We start from the raw sequence: 14792 nt of genomic DNA on the forward strand, positions 1-14792 counted from the left end.
GGAAGTATCTTAGATTTCTATCCATTGATTTGTGGGAACAATTATAATGTATCCTCTTTGGATTACAGTTCAGTGAGTTTTGACAAATGCAGACAGTTGGGTAACCACCACTACAGTCAAGATTTAGAATAGTTTCAGCACCCCCAAAAGTCTCCGGTGACCTTTTGCAGTCAATTCCTTTCTCCAGCCCTACACCCTGGCCACCCCTGATCTGTGTTCTGTCCCCACCGCTCTGCCTTTTCCAGAAGGGATCACACGAATGGAATGGTGAAATTATCTTTGTTTGCCTGGCTTCTTTCACCTTGCATCATACAAATAAGACTCATCCGTGTGGTTCAATGTATGAAGGATATGTTCCATTTTATTGCTGAGTAGTATTCCGTTGTATGGATGTATGAGAGTCTGGTTATCCATCACGAAACTGCATACGATTTGGTGGTTTCTGATTTTGGGTAATCACAAATGACAGTGCTATAAATATTGTCATATAGATTTTTATGTGAACATACGTTTTCATTTCACTTGGGTGAATACCTAGGAGTAGGAATTCAGGTGGTGTGAGTATATATCTAACTGGGATTTTTGGATAGCTAAGGGAAGAAAACTCAGTGACAGAAACAACATTCAGAAGGTACATATAACAGCTTCTGGTATACAATGACAAGAGAAAAATTTCAGGAATGTATATTTCATTCTGGTCAATCGTATGCAGCATTGGCAAAGACATGGGGGGACAGGACAGTTTCATGCCCAGGTGGTAATGGAGTGAATCAGTATAGTTTTCCCGGAGGAAAATTTGGCAGTCCTTATGAGCATGTGTCATGTGCACTGGCTCCATTTCTACCCTCAGAAATACACACACGAAGAGGGGCAAATGTGCAGGTGTCTATTGTGGTCTTATAAATAATATGTCAACATACATAATATGTGAAAAATGATATGCGAGTTAATTATACATGAAAAATGGAGACTTGGGGCGCCTGGGTGGCGCAGTCGGTTAAGCGTCCGACTTCAACCAGGTCACGATCTCGCGGTCCGTGAGTTCGAGCCCCACGTCAGGCTCTGGGCTGATGGCTCAGAGCCTGGAGCCTGTTTCTGATTCTGTGTTCTGTGTCTCCCTCTCTCTCTGCCCCTCCCCCGTTCATGCTCTGTCTCTCTCTGTCCCAAAAATAAACGTTGAAAAAAAAAAAAAAAGAAAAATGGAGACAATTGCAATGTGCATCAAAAGAGGAAGATTCAATAACTTAGGATACATTTCTTCTCCTCTGGGATATGAGGCAGTGAGGGATATATATACACACACACACACACACACACACACACACACACACATATCTACATATATGCATCTACATACACAATATTTATGTAAAACATAAATATCCGTATATATATTTGCGAGGCTATGAAAAGAAGCTCTGGAAGTCTACACAGCAACATCCGTGTCGTTAAGAGTGGGCTTAAGAGAAAGGCAGGGGGTGAGTGAGGACTGAGGCAGGAGACTGCTTTTTACTTAACACGCTTTACGTTACTTGATTTCTCTCCAAATGCGCATGCATCATCTGACACGTCAAATAACAAGTTCAAAGGAGAGCTAATTAATCACTAAGTAACAACTGGCCAGCAACCCCTGTTGTGGTGTCTGCCAGCTTCCCAGAGCACAGCTCGAGAAGACGGGGACAAAATGGAAACTCGCCAGAATGAACAGGCACCTGAATCTGGACAGACTGTCTGTGAATGAGATGAGCTGGCAGAATGACGTCCCACGCTCTGTCTCCCCAGAGGGGAACTCTGAGGAAGGCACTTGGTGCTTTCCCCCCTGCCAGTCCCTGTGCAGTCAATGTCTGCACTCGCCAGAAATCTGAATGCAACTTCTTCCCTGTAGTGGCTTATGTATGCAGCCACTCCCAGGTTGCACCCATTTGCACCACCACCAGAACCCCCACCTCCCCTTGCCTCTCTCCTTCTACCACCATTCAGCAACGATTAAGAAACAACTCAGAACAATTGAGCTAAAGACGGATGCAGGGTTGGGAGATGAAGGGCCTCCGGCAGCCGTGTACTGATTTCTCCCCACATAGAAAATATTAAAGGTGCACACGGGGGCAGAATGACCTCTGGGAGGAGTGTGTTCTACGAACGGGAGCTTTTGTTTCCAGAGTATCAGATCCAGAGTACCAAAGAATCAAACGGTGGGGTAGAAAAGGTGCTTCCTCACTAAAACACCACTCAAAGCTTCCCAAAACGGACAGTGAGTTTCAGAGTTGCACGCTTCGACCTAATTTCTGGGAAAGGAACTGGACCTTCACACAAGTGTGCAGAAAACAGGACCAGTGGCAATCCCCATCCCTAGTATGTTGCCACACGTGAAGTTAAAGCTGATATTGCCTAGTTTGGTGGGGGGTGGGAGGGGAGAAAAAAATGTGCATAAAATAAAAATATGGATAATCATTGTTCCCACAGAAGAGATGAAAACAAATGGAGGGAGACACATAAGGGAAAAGAACAACAATCAAGTGGCTAATGGTCTGGATTAACATCTAATCCAAAATTCCTAACAAATAACACCAGGTTTGTGAATTACATTTTGATCATGACAGCAAAAATAGAAATCACAGGAGAAAAAAAAGATTTGATTGCATAAATAATTCTGAATGTTATAAAATTATAAGCAATTTTGAAAGACAAAGAACACACTGGGCAAGGAATTTGTACTATATGACAAAGGGTTAATATCCCTAACAAATAAAGGTAATCCTAGAGATGAGCCCAGACAAATACGCTAATAAAGGTGCACAAATTTTATAAATAAGCAAGACACGAAGGAAAAATAACAAATGTCCAACAAATGTATAGAAAACGTATGCCCAATTTCATAATTTAAAAAATGCAAACAAAGTACTGTCTCTTTACAAGTAACTTGGAAATTTATTAAAAGATAACATCCAATATTCTTAGGATTCATGCATAGCTGTTAATAATCTTTCTGATGTATTATTCCCAAATCCTTAAATTTGTACTTAACGTAGACATAGAAATTCCTCTTATGGGGATTTATTCTGAAGGGGAAAAAAATCATAGCTTTGTAGAGGGATGTTACTATACTGGGGTATAACACTGAAAAACAGGGAATCGTGTACACATCAAAATTGGTTAAATGAATCTCGATATAAATATATCATGCACCCTTTAAAAATTGGGTTGAGGAAGAATGTTTAATAGCAAAGAGAGATAGTCACCATTTACTATAAAGACTGAAAAAGCATCATGCTACAAAATAGTATTATAATGTAATTTCGTTTTTATATAAATATATACATAAGGAAATACGATTCAAAGCTTATGCATCAAATGTTAATGGCAGTTTTGTGTCTATAGTGAAACTGAGTGATTTTTTTCTCTTTTGGTTTCCCTATAATCTCTAAAATTTCTAAAATGAGTATTCTGAAAGAGTCCTTTTTTTAAGTTTGTGCAAAATAGAGAAAAAAAGAAAGAATACCCCAATGGGAGCTGCCATGAGGAATCAAACAGTACAGTGTCCCAGGGAGAAAATAAAATCCAAATGTAGCAAAACGGACCTTTCTATTTATTGTTCCTTCTCAGACGTTTTTAGAACCTTAATATCCAGAAAGTATATCTAATTATAACATTTAAAAGCTTGAGAACAACTTGTTCTGAATTTTTTTATTTATTACCAACAAAGCATAATCTTACTTGACTGCCTGACAAACTTCGTTTTCCATTCACGTTGGAAATTAGAACACATGATGGATTAGCATCTCACTTTCTCTTAATTACTTTTTATAAGCGATGCTTTCTCTTGCTCAGCTATTGAAAATAGCTTGCTTACTGACACTGCTCCAAAAAAACAGCAGCACAAATTCAATGGCACACTTCCAAGAGCCGGATAAAACCCAACCCCCAACGTCTTTCTTCGTTTATCCCATAGAGCAGTAATTCTTACTAGTGCGTAAGAGAGTCAGTGAGGATAGCAGAATTTCAAACTATAAATCTTGGTAAAGGCTCTCTGATTTTTTTTTCCTTTTCCTTTTCTTTTCTTTCTTTTTTTTTTTTTTTTTTTTAGCGTTTATTTATTTCAGAGAGAGACAGAGTACAAGTGGCCGAGGGGCAGAGAGAGGGAGACAGAATCTGAAACAGGCTCCAGGCTCTGAGCTGTCAGCACAGAGCCCGATGCAGAGCTCAAACTCAACAACTGTGACATCATGACCTGAGCTGAGTCGGATGCATAATGGACTGAGCCACCCAGGCACCATATCTGATGTTTTTCTCTAATGGGATGTGCCCTCAATCTTCAGACACTGCCCGCCCTGCTCCCCAACACATACCCACATACAGGTTGAGGATTTTGGGGTCTGTACATGTTTCTCATGGAAGCATACTGTCTAGGCCAGTGACATACGGGCAAAAAGCCCAAACAATATTGTAGCACATTTGATTAACCTAGGAGAGAAGGACCCTTTTGACTGGAAACCTAGCAAGTAATCTATTTCGTGGTCACAAATTTAAATGTTACCTTTCAATGTGAGGCCAAGTTTCAATTCATTTCTTTTTCTCCCCCTAAGAATTCATCAGAATGGAAACAAAACAAAGAGGCCCTGTTCTTTATATTTTAAATGTAAACTCTCCTTCAATAGGTGAATGGCCACACAAACTTGGTAAATCCACACAGTGGAACGTTATTCGGCAAAAACAGCGACGAGCTCTCAAATCACAAAAAGACGTGAAGGAAGAAGGCAAAACTATGGAGTCAGTAGAAGGGTAAGTGGTTGCCAGGGAGAGATGAACGAGGCTTCGTAGGAAAATTTTAGGGCAGTGGAACTACCCTGTGTGATACCGCAATGGCAGATACATGGCGTTACACATCTGTCAAAGCTTGTAGGATGTACAGCACAGAAGATAAGCCCTAATGTAACCTATGGACTTTAGTTAATAATAATGTATCACTGGGGCACCTCGGTGGCTCAGTGGATTAAGCGTCCGACTCTTGACTTCGGCTCAGGTCATGATCTCACGGTTCGTGGGTTTGAGCCCTGCGTCAGGCTCTGTCCTGACAATGCAGAGCCTGCTTGGGATTCTCTGTCTCCCTCTCTCTCTGCCCCTCACCTGCTCGTGCTCTCGCTCTCTCTCTCTCTCTCTCTCAAAACAAACTTAAAAAAAAATAATGAATCACTATGGGCTCATCAGTTATAACAAACGTTATCACTTAAGTAAGGTCCATCCAAGAAAGACTGAATCAGCCAGACGAGGCTGCATACAGAAAAAAGACATTTGTCCTGGCTTTTACTCCACAGGTGGGATTTGACAGATAGGGGAAAGGTGGGAGGACACATCCAGAGGAAAACAGCAAGGGCCGAGGTGTGGAGGTAGGACCGAGTTCCCCGGAGGGATTGAGGAAGAGGGTGCCAGGCCCTGAAGAAAGGAAGTGCATCTGACAAGTAAAGGAAGTAAGTTTCAGTACATACACTGGGCCAGATTATTAAAGCTCCTGAAAGGCAAGCAGGCGGAATTGCTATTTTATGCAGTAGATAGTATGGAGCCTTAGCAGGTGTTTGAACAGGGGACAAGATAACAGTCCATCTACATTCATAATTCACGAATTTTGAATTTGCAAATTCGCTTCCTTGCCCAAATGTATTTGTAACGGTCATTTGGGCACACGTGCAACAAACAAACAAAAAACCAAACAAACCAACCCCCCAAAACCCCAAGATGTTACTGATAAGGGGAACTGTTAGGGTGTGGCATTTGAGAACACCCAGTATTTTCTATTCGGTTTTCCTGTAAACCCAAAGCTGCATTGGCAAAATTCAATTAAAATGCAGTTAAAAAAATTTTTTTAATGTTTATTTACTTTTGAGAGAGAGAGAGAGAGAGAGAGAGAGAGAGAGACAGAGTGTGAGCAGGAGAGGGTCACAGAGAGAGAGAGTGAGGGAGACACAGAATGTGAAGCAGGCTCCAAGCTCTGAGCTATCAGCACAGAGCCCGATGTGGGGCTCGAACTCAGGAAGAGTGAGATCAGACCTGAGCCGAAGTTGGGCACTTAACCGACTGAGCCACCCAGGCGCCCCGATTAAAATGCAATGTTACAAGCTCACGATATGAGGCAAACACATATGTCAAGAGAAAAGAAAAATGAACTTACTTTTGGTTCACGATTAGCCACTCCCGAATATAGGTCTGAACACAGTCCCTGACGTGAGGGTCCAGTTCAACCCTAATGAGGTGGGGAATGAAACAAAATCATGTTATTACTGGAGAGATACAACAAAACAGTCCCTTATCATAACCAAGGAGAGCAGCACGATGTCAAATCTGTATCAAGGGAGAGTGCCGGGGGCATCCCTACCCATTCATCAAGTGTCTGAAATATTCCCCAGGCAACAGCATTTTCACTTTGATGAGACAAACATGTTGGCATTTGATGCTTTGTGGGCTGTCCTTATTATAAGGAATCGTGTTAAACTGTACCTATCCCTTAAAGACATTCCAACACCAGGGAGGCAGAACCAGCTATAATCACATACGAAACAAGAGAAAGAAGCATAAATACCAATTTCTCACGGGGGTAATTTGGGCCTATGTTTTGCTCATGTGTAACCTTGTTAGAACATGCATGTTTCCCCTCGGGAAAGCCACGAACAGTTGTCTTATCCTTTGCGGAGCTGACATGACTTTGGTCGGTGACTATTAATTCTTTTCATACCTGTGCAACAGTGCGTCATGGGAAAGACCCTCCCAGCGTTTCAGAGGCTTTTTTGCTGTTTTTCCTAAACGTTTTGGTACTTGAGATAAATGGGTCTAAGGACTACATACTAAATACTGACTGCCCAAATCCTAGCCCCGTCCCTTATTAGCTACCTCGGGTCAGTCCCCCCACCTTTGTGGGCCTTAGTGTCCTCATCTTAGAGCACTGTTAATAGAGGAATGTCTCCTTTAGAGGCAGGGGATGAAATTTGGTCAGTATGGGAGGGCTTAGGAAGGCATCAGGCACATGATAAGACTCATACAGTTGACACTTCTGACCTCCTTATTCTATGCTAGGTACTGATGTAACCAATTTATACGTATTAATTCAGTTAATCCTCAATCGGCTCCGCAGGGCGTAGGCATGCAATATTATTCTCATTTCGCAGAAGGAGGGGATGATAAGGATCTTGCTCAAAGTCCCGAAGCAAGCAGAAGGACAGGGACTTAACCCCAAGCCGTTCACCTGTGGGGTGCAGGCTTCCAACCACCACACTATCAGAGTTCAACCTCAAGTTCTGGGTGCACATGGGGTCAGCTAGTCTTGACTCTGGTGATGACGACGATGCCTTCCTGGGTTTTGATCACCACGGCAGGCTTTTTGGCCGTGATTAGAAGAGCAGAAGTTGTTTTAATGTCATCAGACAGACAGCGTGAGCTAACAATTCTGGTCACAAGGCAGTATTCTACTGCATCACTGAGGCTAAGTTAAAAAAAAAAAAAAAAACCTGCCTCTTTGATCACAATTTAAATAATAAAAAAGCCTATCTCTAAATCTGCTGTAAGTGCCTTAATCGGGATTTTCCAAGATTCTTACCTCATGTGAAAATAATTACGTCACCATAAATTTTAGACAAAGAAATAATACGAAATGATTCTCTGTCGAAGGTAAAAACAACAAAAAAGAGAGAGACCTTACCTATATTAAAGTTACACCTGAATAAATGGGCTGGCAATGGGGGGAAATGTTTCCCAGTGTTTGTTTCCCGGCGAGTATTTGTGAAATGTCTGAGAGGAGCATGGTGTAAGCTCTCCTTTGTGAATAAGAACTATCTGAACAGGAAAGCAAGGGCTCACGGGAATGTCACCCAACATCCTTCAACTGACGAAAGAAAATCCAAAATAGAAGCAGAAGACCCCACAGCAGCGGGAGCCGGGGCTGTGTTGCATGATCTCCTTTTGGGGGCATTTTTTGGGGAAGATGACAAGGTTGAAAATGTCCGGGAGAGATGTGAACCTTAATTTTGTTTTTGAAGGTAAATGCAACTAAAAGCTCATCCTAAGCCTCTAAGGAGGCATTGCTTTTTATACCATGGAAATAACAAGTGTTTCATGTGGAGAGAATTCTGTTGCTACCAAGGCTAATGCCTGCATCTGGAAACACACAGGCTAACCCACGACGGAAGCTCAAACTCTAACCGGCTATTCACGCATTCACTCTACAGAGCTTCCCCCACTGTTTCCCCACTTGGCAAAACTTTCTTCCAAGGCAGGAACTCTGCCCTGTTCATCTGCTGACGGCTGTGCCCAGCACATAGTGCATGCTCAATAGACGTGGGTGGAATGTATTTGTGACTCGATCCGGTCTCGTAGGTGGAAACGATAATGCTTGGGAATCGTTCCACTGATTATTACTGAAAAACTTGACGTTTTTACAAATGGAGAAACCCAGGCTCCCTGAGCTCACGTGAGCCGCCCAAGGTCACTGAGCTGCCACCCAGGCGGTCCCCTTCGCCTCCACCTTCGCCTCCCCTTGGGCCTTGCATATCGTCCTACCGCTTCCCCTTCACTGGCTTGGTCCCCACATGCCTTTTCGAAGCCTCTGGTCAAACCAGGGTAAAAACTCTCACAGGCGGGAGCACCGCATTGTCATTCCGCACATCTCAGCGGATCTGAGTAACTTGAGTTTTCCAAGAAGTCCAGAATTGAGGCATCTCCCCCCGTCCCCCCCGTTACCCGTACCGGTCATGACATCACAATCACATCTACGTTTTAGGAAGCCCATTTACCCTTCCTCCGGCAAAGAGGGCTGCAAAGTGCGACATTCCTTTGGCGTGAACGCCACATCCAAGTCGTCCTCGGTGAAGTCTCCCAGCTCCTGGGCCAGCTTCACATCCAGGCTGTTCAGATGTGTCATCAGAAGCCCTTCAAAGTCCACCGGCTCCACCGGGTCATAAAACTGAGGCTGGGGAGAGAAAGAGGGAGAGAGAGAGAGAAAGGGGGTTCCCACAAGGCTTCCAGGCAAAGCGCTCAGGCGACGGTCCTGCCTGCCCTCTCCACCCAGCAAGTGCTCGGCTCTTCGTGCACAACTCTGAGGAGCTGCCCAGCACAGCAGCAGTGATATGGAAAAAGGGAAGGAGACGCAGCACAGGAAAGTCAAGTCAGAACACGGTGAGGCACCCAAATCACACCCCAAGGCAGAATTTTTTCTCTGCTTAATTGCATCTTGATGAGGAATCCTGAGGAGATCCAAAATGAGATCACGAGGCTTTGCTGAATTTTATAATTTCTCCTGCGAAAGGCTCTCTGAGGCCATGTTTACCCAAATACAGTGAAGCGGCGAATGGGGGCAGTTTTCCAGAAATTCAGGCAAAGTCAACACTCGTTCTGTTTGAGTACTTAGGCACAGTGTTTCCTCTGGCCTGCTTCATCCTATATGTTGGTTCTTGAAAGCGCTTCATACACAATCACAGCCCTCGGTGAACCAGACTTGGGGGCAGAAACTCTCCAAGGCAGCGATTTCCAGATGCTTCTGGACTGACTCGTGCCGGTCAGGAAGACATTGTCACTGGACTGCAGTTAAATAAGTAAACTAAGGGCAATTGGCTGAGGTTTCCCAGGCCTAAATGTACTCCCTTTTAAAGGACTCTCTTGTTTTGCTCAACTATATCCTTGCACAGCGGGGGAGGGAGGGGGCAAAAGAAATGACAGAAGTAGTTGGCAATTCCAAACAGAATTTTCTATAGTTGATAAAATAAAAACTTGGCAATGAGGCAAATATTTTTTTCTTGTCTGTAAAGTTCCAAAACAGGAACCATTGCCTTGAGGAAGTAAAAGAATCAGATTGAGTGGCATTCTGGAATAATTACAATAGCAGCACCCATTGGTATTCAAATTGATGGCAGGCTGTCTGGAATCATCAGCCCAAGGAGCTCCTGCTCTCAACTTGTCCCCCCCGACCCAACCATCCCCAACAATCCACCCCACGGACCAATAAAACAAACACTCCGGATTCTTGACTCGGACTGCTGGGATGTGAAAACAAGACCAGATCCAAGGAAATGCTAACAAAACGGTTTTTCATCCCCGCCCCCCTCTCCCCCCACCAAACCATACAGTGAACCAGACATGAGGGCTCCAAGTTGGAGGGGAGGGACAAAAGGCTCCTGAAGGGGCAAAAGCACATAAAATTCGAGACATGCGGCTTGCCGGGTCTCCTCCCACCCTTGCTGTCCCTGCTGGTGGGGGAGATGGGAGTGACTGAGTGACGCTCTGGGGACGGAGGACAAAGCTAAGAACCGAGCGCACATATGCCCTCCTTCTTCTCTGACGGCGGCTGACTTAACTTGCTGCAGGGACAAAGGGGGGCTGACGAGAAGGCAGAGGATCCACACACTTCGGTAGGAGAGAGCAAAGGCACCCCCAGTTCTACATGGCTCCCACGTGATGTGACAGAGGGCTGGGAAGTTTCTTGGTTCTGACCAGGGACCCGGAGGTCAGCTAAGGGGATGAGCACAGTCCTTACAGGGTGCCTCTCAAAATGAAGAGACAGGGGCCAGCAGGGGCTCAGGGGGCTGGTGATCAGCCTGTGCAGGAGCCAGGTGGAGACAGCGTTTGCAAAAAGGACACTATTCACCTCTGCCAGAGGAAACAACAGGCATCATCTATGCAGATTTGCATAAGACCAGCCCCAGAGGAGGAGGTGGGTTTTCCCATCCTGACCACACCCAGGACAGAGAGCTCAGAGTCAGGGACTGAAATGAAGAAAATCCTTTTCTTTGCAGACTTATTGTTGGACAGCGGATACCCATTGAGCTAATCATCACTAAGCACTTACTACGTGCCAAGAAGTTGGCCAGGTCATTATACACACTATGTCATTTAATCCTCAGTAAAGTCTAAAAGGGATATATTCGTATTAAACCCATTTTACAGAGGAGGACACCGGAGGCTAGAGATTTAACAATTTTCCCGTGGTTACACAGCTGGGAAGTAGGCCCTCGGGAAGTCAAACCTTGGCAGGCTCATGTTCTTACCCACAATCGTTGGGTTTTCTCTCGCAAGCATTTGAGGCAATCTGCACTTCCAGAAATAATGAAAACAGAAGGCAAGAGTGTGTTTAGAAGAGTGTAAAAAACTACACTCACCACTACACCCCAAGTTCCACTCTGTGTTTCTCACGAGACCAGCTGCTCCACGTAATAACATAAAGTAATTAATTAAAATAATCCTAAAGGTAGATTTATTATGGAGAATATCAACGCCTCAAGCCGAGGAAGCACTTTAAACGTATACCTTAAAAATTTCACTGGAGCGCAACTGGAAGCATTGTCACACTAGCATTAATAACTAAGTAGAAGCTTCCAGGGAGAAATGGCATTTGTGTGAGATCGCCAGAGAGAATACAAATTCAGGTTCCAGACCAAGTGCTCTGCTCGTCACGACCCTGAAATCCAAATGATGCAAAAGCAGGCTGATAGCACCTACTGCCTACAAACCAGGGTGGCCAAGACCCTGGATGAAAACAATGGCTGGCTCCCTCCTTTAGCCATGATTTGCTAAGTGTCTGCTGAACGCGAGTCACTGAGCCGGGTGGTAGGGGTAGGTAGGGAAGAGGACAGGTAGCTAATCTCAAGCATCTCTGCACGGATCTCTCGTCAACCGTGAGATGGTGAAGCCTGCCACATTGTCACAGATAAAGAACGCTACCTTTGAAGAGGGGAGCCACGGTAAAGAACGCATACCATCGCTGGGCACTAGCTGGGTGGCGATATGCCAAGTGTGATCGATATACGCGATTGATCATAAAGTCAAACTCTCGAGGTCCGAATACATTCCAGGACAAACAGATCGTAAACGTCAGCTGTGTGATACTGAGTACGGTTCGAGCACTACAGACAAGCTGGTATTTGATAACCAACCTTCTCTAGTCCTTCTACACTGAAACTAACAAGGGAGGAGGCTGTTCATTGCTAATGTGATGTAAACTAGTCTCAGTATTCGCAAGTGGGTAGAGACCCCAACTACTGTTAAGGACGCCTCCATGGAAGTTGTTCCCCTTGCAAATTATAATAATAATATACCAACCAGGAACCAAAAGAGATTTATTTTCCAAACTCTCTGAAGCCTTAATCCCAAGAGTAGGTTTTATTATAAGGCGATCACCACATACACACAAACACATACACTATGCTGATTTAGTGATACCCAAAGGGAGGAGACAAATATTGAACAGAATCACAGTGGTATGTTATTTATCGGGGGGGGGGGGGGGCTGAAGTTTGAGAACAGGGTTGGGGAGGGGATAGTCGAAGATCAGCCCTTAAGGTAAGACTGGGGCTCCTGGGAGCTTAAACGCCAAACATGAAAATTAACTACTCTGTTTTCTCTGCTGTTGAGCTATACATGTGGCCTCCTGGTGAGTGGAGACCCAAGACTAGATTAAATGGTATAATCCAAAGTAATTCCAAGGTCACCTTATGCCATGGATTACCACACTGTGTCCATCACTTGCTAAAACAGTGGAAGAAAAAACCCCAAATGATCCAAATAGAACTCCCAAACTCTTGAGACAACAACAAAAACTCTTAAGACTACAAATAATCCTAAATCAGGATTTATCTATCATGACGGCCAACTTGGCCAGGCTTAACTACCCTTCCCTGAATTCCCCTCCTAGTACGTTGCCAGTCAAGGCAGGCTACAGGATTTGTCTCTTGCCAGAGCTGGGGGACAGAGACAGGCTGCCACTATTTTGGAGCATACATACACCTTCTACTGACACAATCAAACACTAATTCAGGTGCTGCTGTCGAAGGGATATTGCTAATGTAATTAAAGTCCCTACTCAGTTGACCGTAAGTCACTCACAAGGAAGGCTTCCCGTGGGTGTCCTGACTTAACTGGGTGGACGCCGACTTCATCGGCGGACAGCCTTCTCCCCGTTCAGGGACTCCAGGCTTCAGCTCCTGTCCAGGGAGTCCCAGCTTGCTTGTGATCTTGTCTTCCTGACTGCAGGGGTGGACTTGCTTAGCGAGCCACCACCAGTGGGTAAGCCAATTCTCTGCAACCAATTCCTTAATATCCATACATAAACATCTCTGTTCCTGGTTCCGCTGCTCTGACTAAACCTGGACGGGTAACATCTACTTCCATTCATTCAGCAAGTACTCACTGGGGTCTACAGTGGTCCAGTACTAGGGTGAGGGGACAAAGTCACCGCCCTGAAGCAACGTGCCACATCTCTGCAGTGAACACTTGTGCAGCCTTTCTTTTTAGCTACTCTTCCCAGAGGCCTCATCAGCGGAAGACTAGATACACGCAAAAAGATTATAAATACCCTGAAAGTTTCAATTATTCACAGCCAGGTATTAATTTTTTAATGAAGGGAGTTGGAGCTTTTCCTTGTCCCACAAAGCACATCAAAGCCTGGTTCTCCTGACATGAACCGGATTCAATTCGTTGTGAAACTAAAAATTCCTATAGCACCAAAACTGTATCTGTTTAAAATTCATCTGTGTAGCTCCTAGCACAGTGTCGTATGCAGACAGCACACTGACAGCAGATTAAAATAACAGATCTGGACAGTATTTCACGATTCAGGGTATTTGAAAAACAGAGAGGTGGAAAGACTTGCCCCAAATCACACAGGTAGTCACAAGGGTCCTGGGTCCTTTGTTACAGTACTGAGGGGACTTTACACTGCTCTGTGTGAGGCTGGGGGTGGGGGGAGAGGCATGGCATCTCCAGGTAAACACACTTCCTCCTGTGTGTTTACCCCTATGGAGGCTGGTCCTCGCATATACCTGGTTGTTCAAGAAAGACGTCTTGTCAAAGTCACCCAAGACCTCCATGTTGCCAAATTCAACGGTCATGGCCCAGTCCTGGTTTATCTACTACATGGGATACAGTTAACCACTCCTTCCTTTTGGCAACACTTTATTCAGATGCAGGGTGACCAAATGGCCAAGGGTGCCCCAGTCTCTGAAATTCCGTGTACCAGGAAACCCCTCAGTCCTGGACAGATTGGGATGGTTGGTTACCCTACCTTTAGGACATCACTTTTTCTAGGTTCCTCTCCTACAACGTAGTGTTCCAGGGTTCAGTCCTAAAACATCTTTTTTTTTTTTTCCTCAATCTACATTCACTCTCAGATGAGCTCATCCACACACCCCACCCCGTCTCTCTCTGTCTCTTTCTCTCTCTTTGCTCCTTTTTCCCACTCATGTGCTCTCTAAAATAAAAAATAAAAATAAAAAACCTTTTTAAATTTTAAAGAACCATATTTATCAAGTGACTAACATTTAGGTTACCTTTGGTAGTGAAAGAAAAACGTTGCTTTATTGCGAATTAGCTTAAACACATTACAAAAATGAATGCTTTCTAAGGTACGAGATTTTTTTTTTTTTTTTTTTTTTACCTAAATGTTATACACAAACATGTCCTGTAACCATGGTGTTTAGGATGTGGCTTTTTACATCCTTTTCTTCAGCAAAAACCCTTACATTCCAGTTGATTTGTTCCATTTCACTTCAAACCTTTTCTATTCTCATTTTTAAAAACAGAATTTTTCCCTCTATGAAAATGGAGGTTAAGGTTATTAAGCATGTACAGTGTCTCAAATCCTCCTTTCTACCTTAGGACAGAGATCCCAACCCTTTCTTTTCTTGTAGTTCACTCTTTTTTTTTTTTTTTTTTTTAATTTTTAACATTTATTCATTTTTGAGAGACAGGGAGAGACAGAGTGTGAATGGGGTAGGGGCAGAGAGAGAGGGAGACACATCATCACAGTGAACATTTACATTTAG

At 44.1% G+C, this 14792-nt stretch overlaps 1 protein-coding gene across 5 annotated transcripts in view; it reads right to left on the reverse strand.

Annotated features, from left to right (window-relative positions):
- The window catches only part of DOCK8 (dedicator of cytokinesis 8), a 231730-nt gene that overhangs the window by 159779 nt on the left and 57159 nt on the right, over positions 1–14792 (reverse strand). For all 5 annotated transcript variants that reach the window (XM_045043274.1, XM_045043273.1, XM_045043275.1 and 2 more), the window contains 2 exons: positions 8775–8950; positions 6164–6235 (listed from right to left, as the gene is read on the reverse strand). In XM_045043274.1, coding sequence (XP_044899209.1) covers positions 6164–6235; positions 8775–8950 — 248 coding nt within the window. The remainder of the gene's footprint in view (positions 1–6163; positions 6236–8774; positions 8951–14792) is intronic.

Source organism: Felis catus, chromosome D4 (assembly GCF_018350175.1).
Source record: "Felis catus isolate Fca126 chromosome D4, F.catus_Fca126_mat1.0, whole genome shotgun sequence".
NCBI classification, from domain to species: domain Eukaryota; kingdom Metazoa; phylum Chordata; class Mammalia; order Carnivora; family Felidae; genus Felis; species Felis catus.